Source organism: Colius striatus, chromosome 19, assembly GCF_028858725.1.
Source record: "Colius striatus isolate bColStr4 chromosome 19, bColStr4.1.hap1, whole genome shotgun sequence".
In the NCBI taxonomy this organism is placed as follows: domain Eukaryota; kingdom Metazoa; phylum Chordata; class Aves; order Coliiformes; family Coliidae; genus Colius; species Colius striatus.
Window position 1 is genome coordinate 9,165,971 of NC_084777.1, and position 20,867 is coordinate 9,186,837.

The window sequence follows — 20,867 nt, forward strand, 5'->3', positions numbered from 1 at the left end:
GTCCTTAATGTGCAGGCAGCACCTTGGTGTGATGCACAGCACCCACAGAGCAGAAGGCTGTGGTGCCTTCAGTCATATTCCCCCTCCAACAAAGCCCACACTGTCCCAGAGAGCAAGGACAGCAGAATCACAAACTGCAGACACAGCAAGGAATCTGCCCAAGCCCCTCCTGTGACAGCCCAAGCTGAACCAGAGGTAAAGAAGGATGAAAGGAGGCTGTTTGGGAAAGTGGTGGGCTTTCTCCTGGGATTTGCTGTCATTACACTGTTTGAAAAGACTGATGCTTTGGATCTTACATTGGTAGCACTGGGGCACACAGAGGCTTGGGGCACACTGAGGCTTGTCTTGCTGCTTATATAGGAAGAGGTGGATCTTGCCTTACTGCTGCTTGTGACAGAAACAACAGAGGAAGGAGCAGAGTCACCCTGAACCATCCTCTGCTTCACACTTTTGTGAATGGTCAGCTTTTATTTCAGTCATTTCCATTCTGCTCTGATCACCTGCCCATGAACCAGCTGTGGTGTGTGCTGAGCATGGTGCTCTTGATGAACTGGCAGAGACAGGGCACGTTGCTGTGCTCCAGGTGCCCCCCTGCCACGGCCCGAGGGAGCCGGCCGGTAACCAGGAGCCGGACATAGCATCCACTGAAGATCACCAGAAGCTGCTGGGCCATCACCTGGAGTGAGAACAAGAGCTGTCAGAGCAGAAAGAAGGAAGAGGGAAGACATTTGCTCCCTTGTTCAACAACTGTCCTTGTCTGAAAGAAACAGGAGCCAATGGCAGGTCTAAGTGTCCCATAGAATCACAGAGTTGTTTCAGCTGGGAGAGACCTTTCAGCCCATGGAGTGGAGCCTCTGTCCCAGCCCCATCAGCCACCAGCCCATTGCCCTCAGTGCAACACCCACCCAGCTCTAAAACCCCTCCAGGGACAGTGACTCCAGCCCCTCCCTGGGCAGCCCCTTCCAATGCCTGACAGCCCTGACAGCAGAGAAATTCCTCCTCACATCCAGCCTCAACCTCCCCTGGTGCAGCCTGAGGCCGTTTCCTCTTGTTCTATTGCTTGTCCCAGATCCTCTTGTGGTCAGCAGTCACTCCCCATGGGGAAGTGACAAGAAATGACCACTCAGTGGTGGGTGGCTGATGAGCCAGGCTGCCTGGGGACCTGCCTGCTCTGTCACTGCCTCTTGGTGCTTGTTTTTTCCTGTAGACAGCCAGAGAGCTTCTTCAGGGATGTCACCTGCACCAAATTCACTCAGTAACAGTGAGAAGAAAACCATAAAATCATCCCTTCTGATGCTTCTTGCCACATTCATTGCTCAGCACAGTACAAATCTTTGGAGGCATGTTCCACAGAGGGGACAACATGGTCACGCCTCATCCCCAGCCCAGACATAGGAGCTGGATCTCTGCAAAGACCCTGCAAAGACCCAGCAAGAAAAAGCCCAGTGCATGAATTCCTCAAGGATTAAGCATTAGCTGCTCAGAAGGCATTAACTGCTCAGCAGTGTCAGGGCTGAAGAAGGTGTATGTGGACTCCCAGGTACTCCTAATGGTGAAAAAGGAGGTGTCCCTATGGCTGGTGGCTGCTGGGATGAGTTTTGGAGTCAAGGTGCCTTGGGGAGGTGATTGAGCACCTCTGTCATGGAGGGATATTTCTCATTACCTCTGGTGGGCCCTCAGGAATGAGGTGGAGCAGCTCATTGCATGTCACAGGCTCTTTCTTTAGGTTGGCTGCATTGGATAAAAGAGGAGACTCTTCATGTGAAGCCTCTTCCTCTGTCTCCAGGTCAGGCTGAACCACCATCTCTGTAACCACACAGAGTTGGTCCAGGCTGTGCTGCAAGTCTGACTGGAAAAGAAAGACTTTGGGAGTCTCAAAAAGCAAGCAGCATCAGCAGCCTTCAAAAGGCACCATTTCCCTCCTGCACACGTTTTACTCCTGGTAAAAAGCAGCATTACCCAAGAACCATGCCCAGCACTTGGAACTAGGTATCTTCATCCCACAGCCTTGCTGCCATCAGCTGCCTCTTGTGCCTGTGACTGTTCTCAGGGCAATGGCCACAGCCTGGCACAGAGAATCTTATCTTTAAAAACCCTGTGAATTCTATCAGCCAGTATGAGTTGGTGTGTTGCTGTCCATCCCCCAACCTGCACCATCCACCAGTTCACCCAGGGAGATGGGCAGCCTTGATTTTTGGAGTGTTGTATCCCCTCACCTCTCATCCCATGGCAGTGCTCAGCAAAGGCAATAAAGTACAGGAGAGTATGGTGTTTGTGTATTTATACACCCACATACTGGAAAATATGTTTTGAAGGCCAAGAGGACAAATTTTTCACATGGTTAACCCAGTACAGTGTTTACTTATTCCTCAGACTCATTTATTTCAGCAGGACAGTTATTTCAGTTGTGACACATTCTCTCAGCTTTTGCCCTTGATGCTTGATGACTTTCCTTTGTTAAAGCTGTACAGTTAATTATCCAGACATGCACATACCACAGGACCTAAACCAGCTGACATTGCATTGACAGATTTTATCCACCTCCCAGTCTGTTCAGCTCCCAGTTCACAGCAGGGGATGCCCAGGAAGACAATCAAACACTCAGTTCTCCTTGCCTACCTCTACCCTTCAAAAGTTGGGCAGAGAGGTGGACCTGCACATGTCCCTGTGGGAGCTTGGGCTGTGCCCACTGTCACTTACCCCTCGCATCCTCTGCAGGTCTGTGATGTGAGCTGACAAGGACTGGAGGCAGTGCTCTGGGCTAAAGTGCACAAACCACAGCTGGGATGGGTAGGGTTAAGGAAAGGGTCTTGCCATGTTTCTCCCTCTGAAGCCCCTCACTATGGACCATAGTACAGATCTTGCAGGAAGAAGAGCAAAGGCAAGTGGTGCCCATGGGATGCTCAGGACACCAGAACCAAATAACACACCACAGGGCTAATTTTAAGCCAAGAGAGTCTGGGCTCAGGCAAAGCCTAAAGGTAATGGGGGAGAGGGGAAGGGAAGGGGAAAGAGAGGAGAAGAGAATGAAAAAGCCCAGGAGGCAGCCAAAGGTCTGCCCTTGTGTACTACTCAAGCTGCCATAATCAAAGGGATTCAGGAACAGCCTAAAAGCTAGAGGGCTAAAACAGCTTTGACATTGGAGCAGAATGAGAAACAACTTGGGTTGTTTTCTGCACTCAGGCAGTTCTGCGACACATAGATAGAGCTGAAAGCTGGTCTGAACAACAGTGTAATCCAGGTTCTCAGGTGTTTCCTCCTCACTCTTCATGATTTCACCCCTGCCAGACCTCTTGTGCCAGACCCTGCCACCTTCTCTGGTTCTGTGTTTCAGCCTTGGTTCCTTCTCTATTTCACACTTCTCTGTATGTATAGGGGAGAGTGATGTCCACCAGCAAATCTAAGACTGTCTCTCTTACCTTTTAGCACTTTCATGCTGTCTTAAAACTCTTAAAATACCCAATTCCTATGGCATAGGAGAAAAACCACATCCTAGAAATACCACACACTGGAAATCCTCATGAATCATAACATCATTGAATACTTCCATGCCATTAGCTACCCAGGAGAGGTACAACCCACTCCCTACAGAAAGGATACTTGTAGGATGCTGCGTGGTCCATCCAGGGCATCTGTAACCCCAAGTATTAAACCATGCTTGATAAAGATCTCATTGACAGCTGCCAGCCTCACATCTGTGTTCACATTTATCTGTTAAAGAATGAAGGAAAAATTAACCAGCTGCAGGCTGGTTACTTCTCACACTACCATCATCTTGCTGTTGCCTTCTCCTGCCCAGACTACCTCAGGTTTATAATTTTATTGCAACTTCTGTGGCCTTTTTCTTTCTGGACCTGTTGTAAGGTCTGATCCAGAAAAGGTATCTCTAAAAAGCAGTCAATGAGCCTTCCTCTAGCTGGTTTCTTCAATCTGTACTTTTGAAAGGCCATGAAGGTCACAAGTGCTTGTCAGCTACACACCAGGCTGCCCAATGTGCATCCCCCTTGCAAGCTCCAGAGCACCACAGTGACACAAGTAAACAATGCTATTAATAGGTGCACACAGCTGAGGCTGCAAGGACTGTCATCAGAAGCAGGGCAGGAGCTGGCTCTGTTTCAGAGCCCCCATGACTTCCCACCAGTGCAAACCATGCTCTGCAATGGTCACTTCCAACATTTACTTTTTAGGCCATTAAGACACCAAACTTGGTTGTAAAATATCCCTTGTCTGAACTCAATCTCCTGGCCTGCTGTAAAAATATTGCTGCCTCCCCAGATAATGATGTTCTTCATACGAATCCAGGAGATGACCTGGGTCCCAGCACTTTGGTGGGAGGGAGTCCTGCTCCCCAGGAGCTGCATGCCCACACACACTCAGCCTCCTCTTACCTTCCTCTGGTGACGATTGACAATCAGTATGACAACCACAGTGACCACCACAGCAGCCAGGGTCACCAGCACACTGGCTTCCCAGTAGCGTCCAAAGGAACACAGCTGGGTTGTGGAGTAAATGCTTGTCCAGAGAGACATGTAGAAAACCTACAGAAGGCCAAAGAGACTGATGATACAAAACTATGAAAGAAAAGTCAAAGGAAGAATAAAACTGCCAGCCCCTTCTCCCAGAGTAACACTTTGCTATAAATTAAGTCACACGTGATTTTCAGAAGGCAAGAAAGGACAGAAATTCTTTCCAATCATAAGCACAGGTAAGAAGGGACTAGAAGGACTGAGTGAGCTCTAGTTTGTTATAAAAAAATTACCAGTCATGAGAGACAGGGAGGGAATTACTAATGATGACACAACACATAACATTTGCTGGTTGTCCAGCCCACTTTGGTAGCACCACCAGCAACGAGCTGGAGAAAATAACTTGCCCTCCATCTATAGAAAATCTGTGAACTGGGATTTCCAAAGGAGCACACTAAGATGAGAAGACCACTATCTCTTCCCCACTCAAACATCTCTCCCTCCTTGGGTATGTGAGCCCCAGGTGTGGGCCTTCATGTATCTCAGCACGTGCGTGTCTATGGCAAGCCCATGGGAGACGCCCCTGTCCTTACCACAGCAATGGCTATCTGGAATGCCCTGGAGTTGTAGAACATGTATCGTCTGACTTCAGGCTTCAGGACAGCGTTCTGGATCAATCTTTTCCACTCATTCCCTGCCACCTGCTCAGGGAGCAAACAGAAAACTAGAGCAACTCTCCAGCTCCAGGCTCCTTGTCCCATCAGAACTAACTTGAGCAGTTATCGTGGGGCCAGGCTGGCACTGCAACTGAAAGCTGTGTCCCAGAGCACCCTCCCAGAGTGCAGCACCCCCAGGCTCATCCATACAGCTGTCACATACCAAAGATCTGTTCATTATCAGTCATATCTCCCTGGAAAGTGCAGGGAAGGTCACAAGAAAAGCCATTTCTTTATGACAAAGAACAAGATGAGCCACTGTCCCAGGGATGCCCCGTCCCATGAGTGACTTTCAAGCAGTACACCCAAACCTATGTTGAATGGGTTTCTTTATGGAGCTTTAAGCCAAGATCATTAGAGTTTACTTGCAGTTCATGGGGAACAGACTGAAATTGAGTTGAAATAAGCAACTCTCAAGCCAAGAAAAGTAAAGGCTGTCTGTGATGTGGGTGCAAAGGCAAATTATGCTAATTCAGCTAATCCAGAGTTCCCAGGGGACATAATGTGGGAGAAGCTTACCTGAACCCCAAGGGACTTCAATTTCTCTGCACAAAGCTCCATGTCAAAAGAGGTGGCTGAGCAGTTGTTGTCCATGCTGAGCACCATGAGCACCTGGCCATTGGGAGGTTCTGCAAGAGCCCAAAGGACTCATGAGCATGGCTCTGGCATAGGTTTTCCTCCCAGCAACTAAGGAGCACATGGCAAAGGGAAGGCTGGGGGATGCAGATCATCTTCATATGTTTTAAATTAATCCAGAACCCCCCCTGGATATTTCTAAGAACATCACACAAGCTTTGGAAGCAGCCTGATGTCCCCTGTAAGGAAACAACCTACAAAAAGGGAGGAAACCCCAAACACATTGTAGGAGTGAGCAGTCAGAAATAACCTGATACTCTGATCTTCAGCAGCATAATCATTGCTGATCCCTAACTGAATGGCCAATGGACTCAGCTGTTCATTGTTGCTAAGGCTATCTACCTCTTGGAGAAATCTCCCACCCCACCCACCACAACAACTTTGAGCAATCAAATTAAAGTGCTTTCCAGTAATCACATTGTCTGGGATGTGGCAGGGCTGTCCTGCAGAATGAGCCTCATAGATCCTCCAGCACCCAGGTCTCTGCTCCAGAAGTGCTCCTGGACAGCATGACTCAGCTCAAGGCTCTCAGCTTCCCAGTTTCAGCACTAGGTTTAGGATCAGAGATGTAATCTAGAGACCAAAGTTGCAGTCAGGAGCTTAGAAAGTGTGAGGATAGCTTGTCTTAGATTTGAGCAGCAGGTTGCTCAGGGCTGAGGCAGAGCAGCCATGGAGTGGCACAGGAGAGCTGTGATCTCCAGACACATCTGGCATTCATCTAGAGTTTACACAAGTTGTGCTACGTCAAGAGGAAGAGATTGAGTTTAAAGAAGTGTCTTGTTTGGATGAGATCCTGTTTCACTGAAACTATCCACTCAGTTCTCCTTCCCCTTTGCAGATCCAGGGTCAGAGATGTGTCCTCTGGGGCTGCTCCTGCTGACACTGCTACTTAGTGCTCTCCCAGACTGCTGTGCAGAGCTGCATGCACTCACCTTTCCCTTCTCTCCTACCTATGTCCCCCATCCTCATCATCTCTTCACTGCTTAGGAGTGAAAAGCAAATACATTGCATTGAGTTAAAAAGGGAAGGAGAAAGGCACCTGAAACCACCAGAATAACAAGGTGCTGTTTGTTTCCTGAGGTTTCTCTCCTCCTGACACAGAGCAGTGGAGGCAGTGGGTATAAAGCAAGAATCAGACCAAGTGGCCTCAGCCTTGGGGCTCAGCTTTCCTGTTCTCCATGGGTATGGGCACATTGCTTGGCACAAAGTCTAGCAACTTGGGTACCAAGCTGAGATACCTGAGATTTGCAGAGGGGCTGAGCTCCTTCAACCTCTGCTGGGGCCTGTTGGAGTGACAGGGGCTGCTTCATCCTCTCAGAGGTCTCAGTGAGAGTAGCCATCTGAGGCACTGCCCTCTGGCTCTGCACAGCAGCCCATGTGGTTTCAGAAGTAGTGAAGCAGAGAGGAAGCTGGTGCAGTGCAAATGATCACTTGGAAAGCACAGGTCAAGTTTCAGAAAGATTTGTTGAGTTTTGAAGGCCAAGAGAAGAGAACTACCAGGGTCCTGGCTTTCAGTAAGTGCATGTCTATGCTTCCCTATATATCAGGCTTTCCAAAACAGGCCAAGTGTCTCCGTGCCCCCCCCAAAATGCTGAAACATCCACAATGTTTAGTTACTTTTGCAAATGAGATGCTGTTAATGAGCATCTTACAAAAAGCCTGCCTTCTGTTATTTTGAGAGCACTCAGTACTGCCTTTCTCTTTACCAGCCACAAGTTGCTCACTTACCTTTCACCCACTGCAGGGATCCTTCCTTTAAATCACTCTTACAGTAAAGGATGGAGGAAAATAACCCATTTTTCTCAGTTCCACCAGCTTCACTTTTATGGGCCATGCTGAAGCTGTCTCTCCTTGAAGGATTCTGTGTTGTTTTGTCAGAAATTCAGCAGTTTGTGTATCTGCTTTATCTTTTACTGCTAGGAAACATGGATCCAGCCCAGGCAGCAGGCAGCTGCTCTCCTCCTCAGGGAGCTGATTGTGAAATCCTCATTCATGCTGCCACCACTGATGACTTCTTTGAGACCTTGCTTTCCATGAGCAAGGAGACATTTTCTAGCCCTGAAAAGAGTAAAAAAGGAAACTCCCAGATCTTCTAGAGACAGTAAATAAAGACTAACAGCCCAGATTCCCTGGGTACACTCTGCTCTTTGGACCGTGCTGCCTGTGAATGTTATCACCAGGTTGTTGTTAGCCAGCCAGGAGTGCAGCAGGCACAGGCTCACCTTTTGCTGCAATTACCTTTTATTTTGTCAATCAGTGGAAAAGTTATTCCTTAAGTTATCCCAACACTGTTATATATTCCTGTTTTGTAAGCAGTTGGTTAAGGAATGAGGAGGATTTCTCCTTGCAAAGACAACAGGGCGTTTGGCTATTGCTTTCAGCAGGCTTTATCAGAAGAAAGTGGAGCATTGTAAATGCCACTCCCTGGAAGTGGTACACCCTGCTCACTGATACAGTGCATAATTCCTCAACTCCAGAAGAAAGCAGTGCAGATAAGGAAGAAAAATGCATCCACTGAAGGCAGAAGCAAGCAGGAGCTCTCATCCAGCAGCAGAAAAGCCCTTGAAGGTCTCTGCTTTCCTTACCTGTCTCCACCATGGGCAGTGCCAGGAGCCGCTGGGGCACATCCCTACAGCAGGCACCGTGCCCACGGGTTTTCCAGGCAAATGCTGCTGACACAGGTCTCTAACCTACTGCCAGGATCTGTGGGTGGCTATTAAAGCAAATGTTTGGAAGACTCTGAAGTTTACTTTCCAATTATCTTCCAGTGACGTGGCTCAGCTGCCTCTGCACTGGCTTTCCAAAGCTATTATTTACTCTTTAACCCCTACTTGGTTTTACTTTCACACCAGGAGCCTCTTGCTGTCATTTAGCATAAAGGTCCCTGGAGGAGTTTATCCACTCTCCTTCCAAAGAGGATTGCTGTATTTTTGTCTGATGGTTGTTGCTGCAATGACCCCCTTGCACAAAGCCAGAATGGGCACTGCCTGAGGAAGTGTCAGGCAGGAAACTGAGGCAAGAGAAATAATATGAAAAGTTCTTCTGATTGCAGAAAAAAAACCAACCCCAGCAGAGGGCTGGAAACTCCCACTTAAAGGAATCCAGCCATGGTATGCATTGCACAAGAGGTGTGCACAGTATGTGTCTGTGTGTACATGGGAATGGCACAGCACTTGCTCTTCAGCACAGGTGAGGAGAGATTCTGCTGTACCTGGAGAGCAGCTGTCCAGTGCAATTTACGTGCAGAGCACAGGCAGCCATGAGTTACAGAGCACACCCCCAGTCCCCAGAGGTGGATTCAGACAGTGAATTTTCTCACTTCATTCCCCTTTACTTTCAATCCCTGCAGGTTAGCATTGAACAGAAGAGAAAATGAAAAACAAAACAGAGAAGCTCACACAAAACAGCAGCAAAGAGTTAAAAAAAACCCCAGGAAATTAAAGGAAAACCTAATTAAAACCTACTTGTCACTGGCATGTTAAGTTAGAGATGAATCAAGGCTCTCTGGCTTAGATGTTGAGTTTCTGAAAGCCAGTTCCCAGCAGACAGCAGTGAACAGTGCAGCAGGGTGTGGGAAGCTCAGCCTTCTCCAGCCCGTTGGAGAGCTGCAGGAGTGAGCCTTCCCCAGCCAAGATGAGCTCATTTGCAAAAGCAGCTTTGTTTTTGCCTTTGTGAAGCACAGACCTTGTTTGTCTCTGTTGCCTTTTACTGCAGAGCAACTGTTTTTAGAGTTGAATACCCTTCAAATATTTCTCTGCCATCTCCTGTGTTAACATGAGGGGCATCCTCTCATCTCCTGTGCTCCCTGGTTCTATGTCTCTGTATCTCTTCTTATTCTTTATGCAATGTTAATGTCTCTCTAGTGACTTTGCTTCCTTCAAGCTAACAACCACCTTTTTATACCTCCAAGCCCTAAACAGCAGAGAAATGTTCAGCAAGCCCTTCTGTTTCACTTCCAGAGCAGCTGGCAGAGGCTTACCTGCTCCAGCTTACCTCTTGGTTGGTCCTGGAGAGCCAGCTCAGCTCCCTCCTCCTCACTGTCCTTTATCTGCCATCGTCCCACTCTGCACTGGCCAGGTGCCACACTGTCTCACACCTGAGCAGAGGTCTCCAGTCCTGTAGCCCCAACCAGAGTGGAGAAGGTCACTCTTTTCCCTGCATCTCCCAAGGACCAGGGACTAATCAGGCACAGCTCACCCAAGGCAAGAAGCTCGCGCCCCCGCGCTCCCTCTCATTGCTCCAAGCTGCAAGCACCAACTTGCAAAATCTGCCTTGTGCATGTGACTTTTCCCCTAGGCTGGTTTCAGAAACATAGTTTTAACCCTCTAGAGTTCCTCAAAAGTGTTTCCCCACCGAAAGCACAGTCATGGGAGAAATCCCACCACAGGATTTACCCTCATCTTTTGCAGGGTGAGGGACCTGAGGTGGAGCTGGACCCCAAAGGTCCTGAAGGAATGAAGTGTGGCACAGACAGAAGGCTGTCCTCCCCCTCAGTCAGTCAGGCAGGACTCATACGAATCCCAAGGTTACATCAGATTAGTTGCTGTGAATATATTAGTGAAAGCTAGACATCGATGACAGGGAGAGGAGAAGGAAGACTCAAGGCTGAGAACAGGTCACTGTACATTTAGCTAAAGGTAAATGCTAAAGCTCAGGGGTAACACACAGGGTGGGGCTTGTAGCTCCCCTCAGAACAAGAGGCTGTGCTGATATGGGGGGCAGGTTGTGAGATTTTTCTCCAGCTGCTGGACTTGGAAGAAAAGCAGCAGGCTTGGACACACAGTCATACAGACCACTCAGATCTGGAAGAAGTCATTTTCTTTCATGAGGAGACATCACTGAGAGACACCACAGGAAAAAAGACTCATTAGCATGGGAATTGTGGTTTCATAGCTCACCAAAAGCTGGAGGATCCATGGAGGCTGGGAGCTGAGTGACTCAAATAGCTTAGTAACTGGTGTTAAAGGAAACTTCATGCAGTGCCTGTGTACACTTCCTGCAGAAAATGCTGTTCTTCTCTTGAGGGATGAATTTCTGCAGCCCTGCTTGCTCCAGACATTGCTGAGCAATGTGTTGGTTACATCACAGGGCTCCATGAGGAAACAGAACTGACTCCAAAGCCACTTAACCACATGGGATCTCATTACACTGGAAACTGGCAACTTGCATAGTAACATCATCCAGGCATTGAGAAAACCTTGCTGTTGTCACTGTCTCAGATCTCCACCTAAGCCAGGGCCATGCAAAGCTTTAGGTTCTTTTGAAAACGATCCCCATCAAAAGCTTTGGCTTTGTTTCCTCCTCCCACCCATGCAAAGATGCTGTCAGAGGCAGAATACAAGCAGCAGAGTGCTTAGAAAGAACAGTCAGCTCACTGCAAAAATACCCCCGAGGCAAAACTCTGTGGGGGCAATAAACTTGAAAGCAACACTTTACCTGCAGCATGCATATCATGCACCTGCTCTTTAACAAGATGTGTGTAGGGGCTGATGTTGGCATCAACCTCTAATCCCATCAGAACAAGAAGAAAAATCCTGCTCATTTAGGTGGGGAGTTATCCCAGGTTTGCTGCTCCACACTACTAAATCTTCAGAAACTTTTTGACTGACAGCCTTTCTCTGGGGAGGTTTTCAAAGCATCTGTTTCATGTGTAGCAGAGGAACCAAGGAGGGAGCTTCACAGCAGCTTACACCAACCTACATGGAAAGCAAGGTTTTGCAGTTGTTATCCTGAGAGTTTTTCAGCCAAACACCTCCCTCAACTTGCAGCTCTGGCCCGAGGACATAATGGATCTGCAGGCTGGGTTGTAGAGAGTCAAGGTCTCCCAGCTTGACTCTTGCTGACTTCAGCAGTCATCAAGCCACATGCTCACAATCCTCTGTCAGGTGTTGGTTTTCTGATCAGCTTGTTTTGGGACATAATTTTGATGCTTTTGTTAGGCAAGCAAAATCCTACCAGCTCTCTTCACAATCCAAGCAGGTATCTTGTAGCCACAGCTCCAAGAGTATAGTCCATAAAATATTCAATGATTAATACACTTCAGTATATAGATTCTAACTGGACAATAGGCTGTTATTGTGTTTGCACACACACTTTTATGTCTGTTACATTCCTATCCCATGTATTAATGGCCCTACCAACACTTTAGTATTAGAAATTTAACCCTCTGAAAGCCAACAGGTAGAGCTGTAATTAACAGCAAACACAATCAGTAAAGTAGAAGGAATTTGCAGAAAGTCAGGCAAAGGCTCACAAGTAACAGGGAACTCTTTTGACTCTAAAATAGAGAGAACATTGGCAAGTTCCCAATGCAGATTGGAGGTGCTTCTGTTTCACAGAAGCTACCTGACACCCTCTGAAATGAAGGTCTGCAAATAAAGGTCTTCCAAAAAATGAAATGAAAATGCAGATTGTTCTGCTCCAGGAAGCAGCAGGTCAGCTACATGTTCAGCTTGTGCTGAATGGCAGGGGACCTGGGGATTTGTTTTCACAGAATCCCAGCATGGTGGGGGTTGGAAGGGCCCTGCAGAGCTCATCCAGCCCAACCCCCTGCTAAATCCCTTCCATCAGGTGACACAGGAACGTGTCCAGGTGGGTTTGGAAACCTCCCAAGAAGGAGCCTCCACACCCTCCCTGGGCAGCCTGGTCCAGGGCTCCCTCACCTCAGCACCAAAGGAGTTTCTTCTCCTGTTCCAGTGGAACTTTTTATGTTGACAGTTTGTGCCCATTACCCCTTGTCCTGTCACTGGAGACTACAGGAAGAAGACTCACTCCATGCTCCTGACACCCACCTTTTAGGTATTTGTGTTAATGAGGTCTCCCCTCAGTCTTCTTCAGGCTAAACAGCACGTCACTCCCAGCCTGTCCTGGTGCATGGGGTTGTTCCTCCTTAGCTGCAAGACTCTGCACTTGCCCTTGGTGAATCTCATGAGATTCCCCTCTGCCCAACTACTCAGCCTGTGCAGATCTCACTGAATGGCAGCTCAGTGCCTGGTGAATCAGCCAGTCTTCCCAGTTTGGTGCCATCAGGGTCACTCTGTCCCCTCATCCAGGTCGTTGATGAAAATGTTTAATAAGATGGAGCAGTCAAGTCCTTCACTGCCCAGTGTGACTGCAGGCAGCCATTCATTCATGCATCCTGCTTCCCTCCCTCCCAACCACAAGAAGGGTCTGTGGAAATACATCAGTAAAGCTTTTTGCACAGACCCTGAGCTGCACAGCTCTTGGGTCTGATGAGGCACATGCTGACCAAGGGCTCTGTTCCGCAAAATGCCTTACACTGAAGTCAACAAAACAGCAAAGCTACATTTAATAGTCTGTTGGTGAGAGTGGGAGAGGAGGAAACCACTACAACATGAAATCTCTCAATGTATTTGCATGTGTTTTAATCAAATTGCTAAAAGGGACTGCGGAGACAACCCCAACACACTTCACACTGCTCCTGGGTACAGCAGGATGCTGCAGGATACAGTATGATCTTGATATAAACAAGCAGTGACCAGTGCTCAACCAAAGGAAGGATAATGACTGCACAGTACCTGGCTATCAAACCATTCTAGTGAACTGGCAACCTTTTATTTCTCCTAATAGTCACAAGAACCTTTGTTCCTGAAGGTTTTCAGAATGATCTGGCAGGTAAAGCATCAGTCTCTTGCCAAAGGAGCTCTGCAATGGGTTTTTAACTTACCTGCTGTGACTTTCAGACACTGCTGTATTTCTCACTCTTTTATCAATGCTTGGTAGCTGTTCTGCAGAGTTCAGACTCCCAGGCAACACAGTGAGACCTTGCAGCACCCTCAGAACAAGTTACCAGGAACAAGAAGACTGACGAGAAACTTCAGAGTGAAGTGTTTTTACTTCCAAGTGTCATAGTGCCAGACTTGTAACTCAAGCTAAGAGCAGAATATACAGATACTCAATACTGAGAAACTCAAGCACCTGAAAATTAGCAGCCAGCACTGTAGAGCCAGAGAATTCTTCTTATAAGGTTTAATCCCTGTACAACAGTTAACAGCACATCAAAAATGTATTTTTGTCAATGAGAATGCAGTTACACAGCTCTAACAATTACTGACATGGGCTCTCCATTTAAACCTGGCCAGCATCTCTCTCTCTACTTCACAGAGGAATGCCTCCCACTGAACACTATCCAGATAAATAATGAGTATTAATGTGTCAGCTGGAATATATATTATTTACTAACTGAGCAGAGATTTGAGACATGGCCATTTAATGTTGAAATCCGTGTCAAGAGAGAAACTAACAGAAATCCAACAAGGTATTGCAACCTACAACTCACTGAGAGAAACTTAACACATTGACAAGAACAGCTAAGGTATGGCTAAGAGCTGTACATTCCATCTGAAGCTCAGATGTTACTACCAGCATTCCCAGCGTGCTTATTCCTTCTTCCACCACTACCCGTTGATACGATAATTGACGTGGATTTCAGGTTTGATGTCACACACCAGTGACAAGAGCTGGGACAGGACCACCTCACGGTTCTTCTGGAAGTTCTGCTGGATTACACTCATCTTTTCCTGGGTCTCTTTCTCAACTTCAGTGGTACAGCTGCCATGAGATCCAAGTGCCTATAAACAGTCAAGGAAACAGAAAGTTCAGGTGAGGGTAGTTTGACAAAGAAAAACCTACACCTAACCATGTGTTTGGTTATTCTGGGTGAGTTCCTGTGTGCCCTACTCTAGGTGCTGCTGCTCTGGCAGGAGGGTTGGACTAGATGATCTTTTGAGGTCCCTTCCAACCCTTAAGATTCTGTGACTGCCCCAGTGCATCTCAAACATGAATCTCTGCTGAGGGAAGACCTGCACTTAAAAACAATAAACACTGTTGGATTTTCTGCTCAGATTTCTCACTAGACTCATACAAGTTTGTATTTCATCCCCAGCCCATGCCTGTTACCCTCTTTAATTCACCATCAGTTTAGTGAATAAGCTTTTAAAGAATACCCCAAATACAGGGCCTGCTGCACTGACTGGAACTGGCAACCCCAGAGCACTGCTGCACTAGATGGTGCAAGAAAAGCAACACCCATCATTTGGTTTAAGCACAGTCTTCAGATCATGTCATTGCTTCTGCTGTTGGAGAATCTTTATTAAAACCTCTCCCTCCCTGACAAGCCTGTGTGCCACATGATACACACAGCAAGGGGTCTCTCAAGGAGTCTGAAGGCACAGAAAAAGAGGCTGAAAATAGACCCCAAGACTCAAATTCAAAGAGCTTCTCTCTCTGGGTAGGGATAGATAAAACCAGCTGTCAGGCAATTAAGTCCACTTTACTAGCCTGGGATTGCCTGGTACCATATGCCTAGTGAACAGAGCTACCAAGCAGTTGTAAAATATTAACCTTGTCCTACTTGACATGAAAGCTATTGTGCAGGAGAACAGAAGTGCTGGTACTGTGCTCACCAGCAGATGGACAAAGGGGAGGGCTGCCAGGCCCTGAAGATTTCACAACTGACACAGGCACTGACACTGGGCAGCAGAAACAACCTCAGCTGGCAAAGGGTCCAAGTTCTGCACCTTCTGGCAACACCTCCTCTTCCTCAGAGGAAAGGGAAACACATCTCTTGAGAAAGAGCAGGTAACCCTGCTAAGCAGACTACAAGCCACATAACTGCTTCATCAAGAGAGCAGTATCTACTAGGCAAGTGATCTCTATCATGACAGTATCATCCAAACCAGCTTGTCGTAAGAGGAATGAGCTTGGGGTTTTTTTGATGCTGCTACATACAAATTTTGCGAGGTACCAGGCAACCCTTCTTAAGCTGATTCAGTGCCAGTCAAGAGTTCTGGCTGTTGAGATGCATCACACCACTATCTGATTCACTCCCACTGTTTTTCCTGGGACACGTGGCTTTGTATCAGAGGAAGGCAGTTGGGGAAATACCACTCTAGCAACACGTTCCACATTGAGAGCTGCTCTCAGGGGAAGTAATCCCACACACAAGGCTGAGTAGAAAACAGGGAATGATCTAGAAAACAAACCGCTGCCTCCTTGGCTTTGAACTCCTTCTCCCTCTGCAGGCGGTACTGCTCGATCTCGGCCTGGGCTTCTTCTTTTGCCTGCTTCAGCCTCCGATTCTTCCCTGTTTCCAAAGAACACACCAAATAAAATACAGAGAAGGGACTGAGAGTGTATTTCCCTACACCTCCCAGCCACATGATGCACAACAATCACTATAGTGTTAGCTACTGCCATAGATCCTTCTGCAGGAGGTACAGCAGGGCATCACACACCCTTACAGCCCCTGCAGCTCTGCAGTGATCCTGGGAGCAGGAGGATGCCCCATGTGCCAGCCAACAACAGCCAAGCTCACCACGCAATGAGCTTCCACCAATGAGAACTGGAGAAGCTCTCGAGCCAGTGGATGAGACCTGCAGCCTCTCTGAGCAACTCCAAGGAGCAAAGCAGAAAGAACATCAAGGTTTAGTTTTGCCTCGGGCAAAAATATCTGCCACATCAACTTCCTCTCTCGGGCTTTCCACTACTGCTCCCCTCTAAGGTTATCACCGTCAGAGGGAACGACAAGGATGTGCTGCTCTTGTCTGGGGGCTGAACTGCAAGAGGGCGGCTGCATTTAAAAGAAAAGGGAAAAAAATAGGACCTTGAAGCAGTAAAGATGTGTAAAGGTGGGGACTTTTGTAACTAGAATTGATCTCATTTAAGAAGAAAAGCTAACACGGATCCCCAAGGATTACTTCTCTCAACTCAATAAATCTAATTGCCAACACGGAAACCCACAGTTTTCATCAGGAAGGGGAAGGAGAGATGCAGACAAGCATCTCCCAAGCAAAAGCAAGGCGGCGTTTCGATCGCAGCCCGGGCCAGGAGCCACCGAGCTCCTCCGAGCCCTGTGCCGGCCCCTCCAGCTGCCGGCACGGAGGGTCCCCACCGCTGCCAGGGCGCATCGGGCTTCGGTCCCCACTGCGTCACCCAGCAGACGGGTTTCCCGATGAGCCCCCCGCGCTCGCCGCCGCCCCGAGCAGCCCTTCGGCCTCACCGTCAGTCTCCTGGGGCAAGGCGGGCCCGGCTTCCTCCCCAAAGGCCCGGGGGATCCCCGCCGGGGCCCGCAGACGCGGCTCCTCCGCCCCCTGCGCTGCCGAGCGGCGGCCGGGCGGGCCCGGGGCCTTCCCCGCGCTCCGCGGGGCCGCAGCGGCAGCGCCGGGCCGGGCCGGGCCGGGCCGTTCCCCCTCACACCGCCTCAGGCTGCCGCCGCGCCGGGCCCTGCGGGCCGAACTCACGTTTGCGGGCCTCAGCCACCTTCTCGGCGGCGCGTTTCTCGGCCTGCAGCAGCTGCTGGATGCCCTGCGACTGGCTCGCCATGACGGCCCCGAGCTGCCGCTCCCCGCCGCCGCCGCCGCTGCGTCAGGCCGGGCCCGCCCCCGCCCGAGCACCGCCGGGCCGGCCCCGGGGCGGAGCGGGGCGGAGCGGGGCGGAACGGCCGCCCTGGCAGTGCCGCCCGCAGCCCCAGGTTGTCGGGGGTGTCGTTGCCCATGGACAGAAAATCGGGTCGTCTTTATTTATTGTTATTTATTTCTCGATCGTTAATTATTGGCCCTGTGGCAGCTCAGAATAAAGGTCGTTTGCACCAGCCATCCCCCGTGGGAAGCTCGGTGTCAGTATCTTCTCCTCCCGCTGCACAGGGAATGTGGGGTCTGACCCCCAAGCACAGCCACCGAGGAACCGATTGTCATCCAGGACCCTGTGCTGCAAACACCCCCCTCCTTCCCTCCTACCCCTCTCCAGCCCAGCCGTCAGCCTTCACAGCCCAAGGATGATGTAAAGCCCTGAACGCTGCTCCCCGAAAGTTTGGGAGCATAACTTACAATTATTACCAAAAACTATTGCTCTGACGAAGGGTCTGAGCCGTGACAGTGACTCCTGTCGCTGCAGGGAGGAATGGGGGGCTGCTGGTTTGCCTCTTGAGTCCACTTCAGGGAGTGATGTGAGCCAAGGAATCAAAGGCACATTTAGAGTGCTGAACAGACATTATGGCTGTACGGCAGGGTGACCTTCATCTGGGCCCAGCAAATAACTAAACGAGCTTAGTGGGCTTGTCCATCCAATGTTACATTTGCTTCAGTAGAAAAGGAAAGAAGATGAGAAGAGCTCTGATCATAAACCAGTGTTTTGGAGGCAGCCCAGGGCCCAGCCATTCGGGCGAACAGTGAGCAGGAGCCACTGGGAGCAAAGGATGAGCAGGCATCTGCCACAGCACCAGCAGCTCCCACCCTGCAGAGCTTGAAGGAAATTAAAGCTCCTTTTCTGTGGCTGTTTCCACAGGTTACATTAATCAAAGGGAAACAAAACACACTTCTTAATTTTCTTTCTTTTTTCCAAAAGCTTGTTTATTTTCTTGTAAGCAGTGAAGACTGACTTCATTTTGGAGTGGTGTCTTTTGTCTTTCTTCTTCTGTTCCACACTGGATTGTAACTCCATGCCTGTGTTATACTGCTTTCTGAAATATCAGAGGGTGTTTCTTGAATCAGGAAGAAAAACACCCCCACAGACTTCCTCTTCTTTTTTTGTCTTTTAGTTTCCAGGCACAGCAGACATGTGCCATGTCTTATGATCCTGCAGTCATTAAGATTTCCAAGGGAAAGGAGATTTTAAACGTTGTGTCTGCTTTCTTCCCACATCAAATAATTACACTTCTCTCTCCTCAATTCTCCTGCACTTTAAATTGGATGTTATTATTCTCCATTCCCTGACTGAAACTGTTAGGCTATGCAACTTTCTACCCTCTTAGAAAAGTTTTGTGTTGGATGCCTGGGTACTAAACCAGTTTTTCTCTCTGAGGTTTAATTCATTAACACAAAGAGCTGACAAGCAACTCAGGGACCTCTTGAAAAGGGCAGGAAACCTGGCACTGGGTGCTTTCCTCTTGCTCTAACTGTCCAACATTCACTGAATCTCCCTTGGCTGCACCCTGGCTTTTTCAGTCTCATGGAATCACAGAATGGTTTCAGCTGGGAGAGCCCTTTCAGCTCATGGAGTGCAGCCTCTGTCCCAGCCCTATCACCCACCAGCCCATTGCCCTCAGTGCAACACCCACCCAGCTCTGAAACCCCTCCAGGGACCATGACTCCGGCCCCTCCCTGGGCAGCCCCTTCCAATGCCTGACAGCCCTGGCACCAAAGAAATTCCTCCTCACATCCAGCCTGAACCTCCCCTGGTGCAACTTGAGGCTGTTTCCTCTTGTTCAGTTGCTTGTTACTGGGGGGAACAGACCGACCCCACCTGGCTCCAGCTGCCTTTCAGGCTTTTAAAGAAATAAAGGGAAAAATACTGAAATTGGAGAGCAGAGTAAAACAGAGGCAAAAAGTGTTTAAAATGAGGGCACAAAGGAAAGAAATTTTTAACAAAACAAGTAATTAGGCACAGAAAGAACATTTAGAAACTGATGAGCTGATTAAGGAACTGAGCTGATTAAGGGTGATGGAGCCCTGGCCCAGGCTGCCCAGGGAGGGTGTGGAGGCTCCTTCTCTGGAGGTCTTCAAACCCCACCTAGACGTGTTCCTGTGTGATGTGTAGGTGGGACCTACTTCTGCAGGGTGGTTGGACTGGATGATCTCTAAAGGTCCCCCAACGTGCCCTCGTGGCTAAGAAGGCCAATGGCATCCTGGGATGCATCAAAAAGAGTGTGGCCAGCAGGTCAAGGGAGGTTCTTCTCTCCCTCTACTCTGCCCCAGTGAGGCCTCATCTGGAGTCCTGTGTCCAGTTCTGGGCTCCTCAGCTCAAGAGGGACAGGGAACTGCTGGAGAGAGTCCAGCACAGGGCCACCAAGATGATCAGGGGACTGAAACATCTTTCATAGGAGGAAAGGCTGCGGGAACTGGGTCTTTTTAGTCTGGAGAAGACGAGACTGAAGGAGGATCTTATTAATATTAACAAACATCTAAATGGTGGATGTCAAGAGGTTGGGATATCCCTTTTCTCTATAGTAGCCAGCAACAGGACAAGGGGTGATGGGATGAAGCTGGAACACAGAAAGTTCCACTTAAATATAAGAAGAAACTATTTTACTGTTTCAGTGAGGGAGCCCTGGCTCAGGCTGCCCAGAGGGGTTTTGGAGGCTCCTTCCTTGGAGCTCTTCAAGACCCGTCTGGACATGTTCCAAAGCGACCTGATCTAGGTGGGACCTGCTTCTGCAGGTGGTTGGACTGGATGATCTCTAAAGGTCCCTTCCAACCCCACCACGCTGTGATTCTGTGATTAGGGAAATAAAGAAAACAAAAAAGTAGGAAATAAAGACAGCAAACTGAAAGATGTGGGAAAGGGATTTTCAAAGAGGTAGTATTAAGGAAAAGAAAGAAAGAAATTAGCAGAGTGAACTCGGTGTCTGCAGCAGCGGGCGGCTCCGGCTGCGCGCTCAGGGAGCCGCGGTCCCGCCTGTGCCCGCAGGGAGCGGCGGTCCCGCTGTGCGCTCTCAGGGAGCCGCGGTCCCGCCTGCGCGCTCAGGAGCGGCGGTCCCGCGTGTGCGCTCAGGAGCCGCAGTCCCGCCTGTGCCCGCAGGGAGCCGCGGTCCCGCCTGCGCGCTCAGGGAGCCGCGGTCCCGCCTGTGCCCGCAGGGAGCCGCGGTCCCGCCTGTGCCCGCAGGGAGCCGCGGTCCCGCCTGTGCCCGCAGCGCGGCAGCACACACGGGCGGCTGCTGCAGGCGCGGCCCGCCACCTGCAGTACCGGGCTGTGACCACAGCGCGGCAGCACCGAGGCCGCTCCGTGCCGTCGCCACTGCGCATGCGCGGCCGCAGGCTGCGGCACGGAGAGGGCGAGGCCATGCTGGCCGCGGGGGGTGAGCGGGCTGAACCATGCACGGCGCGGGGCGGGATGGTCAATGCGATTCCGAGGGGTGTTCTCGTGGCTTTTCCACGTGAAAATGGTAAATACTAGAAGGGCAAACCAAAAGAGATGTAAGAAAGGACATTTTAGAAGCGTGGGCACGAAGGAAAGACAAGGAACAATAAAAGCAGCAGCAAGAAGGAACCAGGAGTAGAAAGAAAAACTAAGTGAAGGGCATTAAGAAAACAAG

At 49.4% G+C, this 20,867-nt stretch overlaps 2 protein-coding genes across 2 annotated transcripts; both read right to left on the reverse strand.

Annotated features, from left to right (window-relative positions):
* Positions 1 to 448: 448 nt before the first annotated feature.
* TMEM268 (transmembrane protein 268) lies at positions 449 to 9,841 on the reverse strand. The gene is given in 11 exon segments (XM_062011482.1): positions 449 to 676; positions 1,664 to 1,849; positions 2,701 to 2,781; positions 3,601 to 3,711; positions 4,389 to 4,538; positions 5,060 to 5,167; positions 5,702 to 5,811; positions 7,547 to 7,673; positions 7,676 to 7,773; positions 7,776 to 7,876; positions 9,798 to 9,841. Coding segments are annotated over 10 exon segments (1,188 nt in total). The 5' UTR covers positions 7,813 to 7,876; positions 9,798 to 9,841; the 3' UTR covers positions 449 to 496.
* A 3,813-nt stretch (positions 9,842 to 13,654) lies between these two features.
* Positions 13,655 to 17,220, reverse strand: ATP6V1G1 (ATPase H+ transporting V1 subunit G1). The gene is made up of 3 exons (XM_062011483.1): positions 17,080 to 17,220; positions 15,823 to 15,923; positions 13,655 to 14,409 (listed from the first exon to the last, which is right to left on the reverse strand). Exons 1-3 carry the CDS (start codon positions 17,159 to 17,161, stop codon positions 14,236 to 14,238), a joined length of 357 nt encoding a protein of 118 aa, XP_061867467.1. The 5' UTR covers positions 17,162 to 17,220; the 3' UTR covers positions 13,655 to 14,235.
* Between the last annotated feature and the right edge of the window lie 3,647 nt (positions 17,221 to 20,867).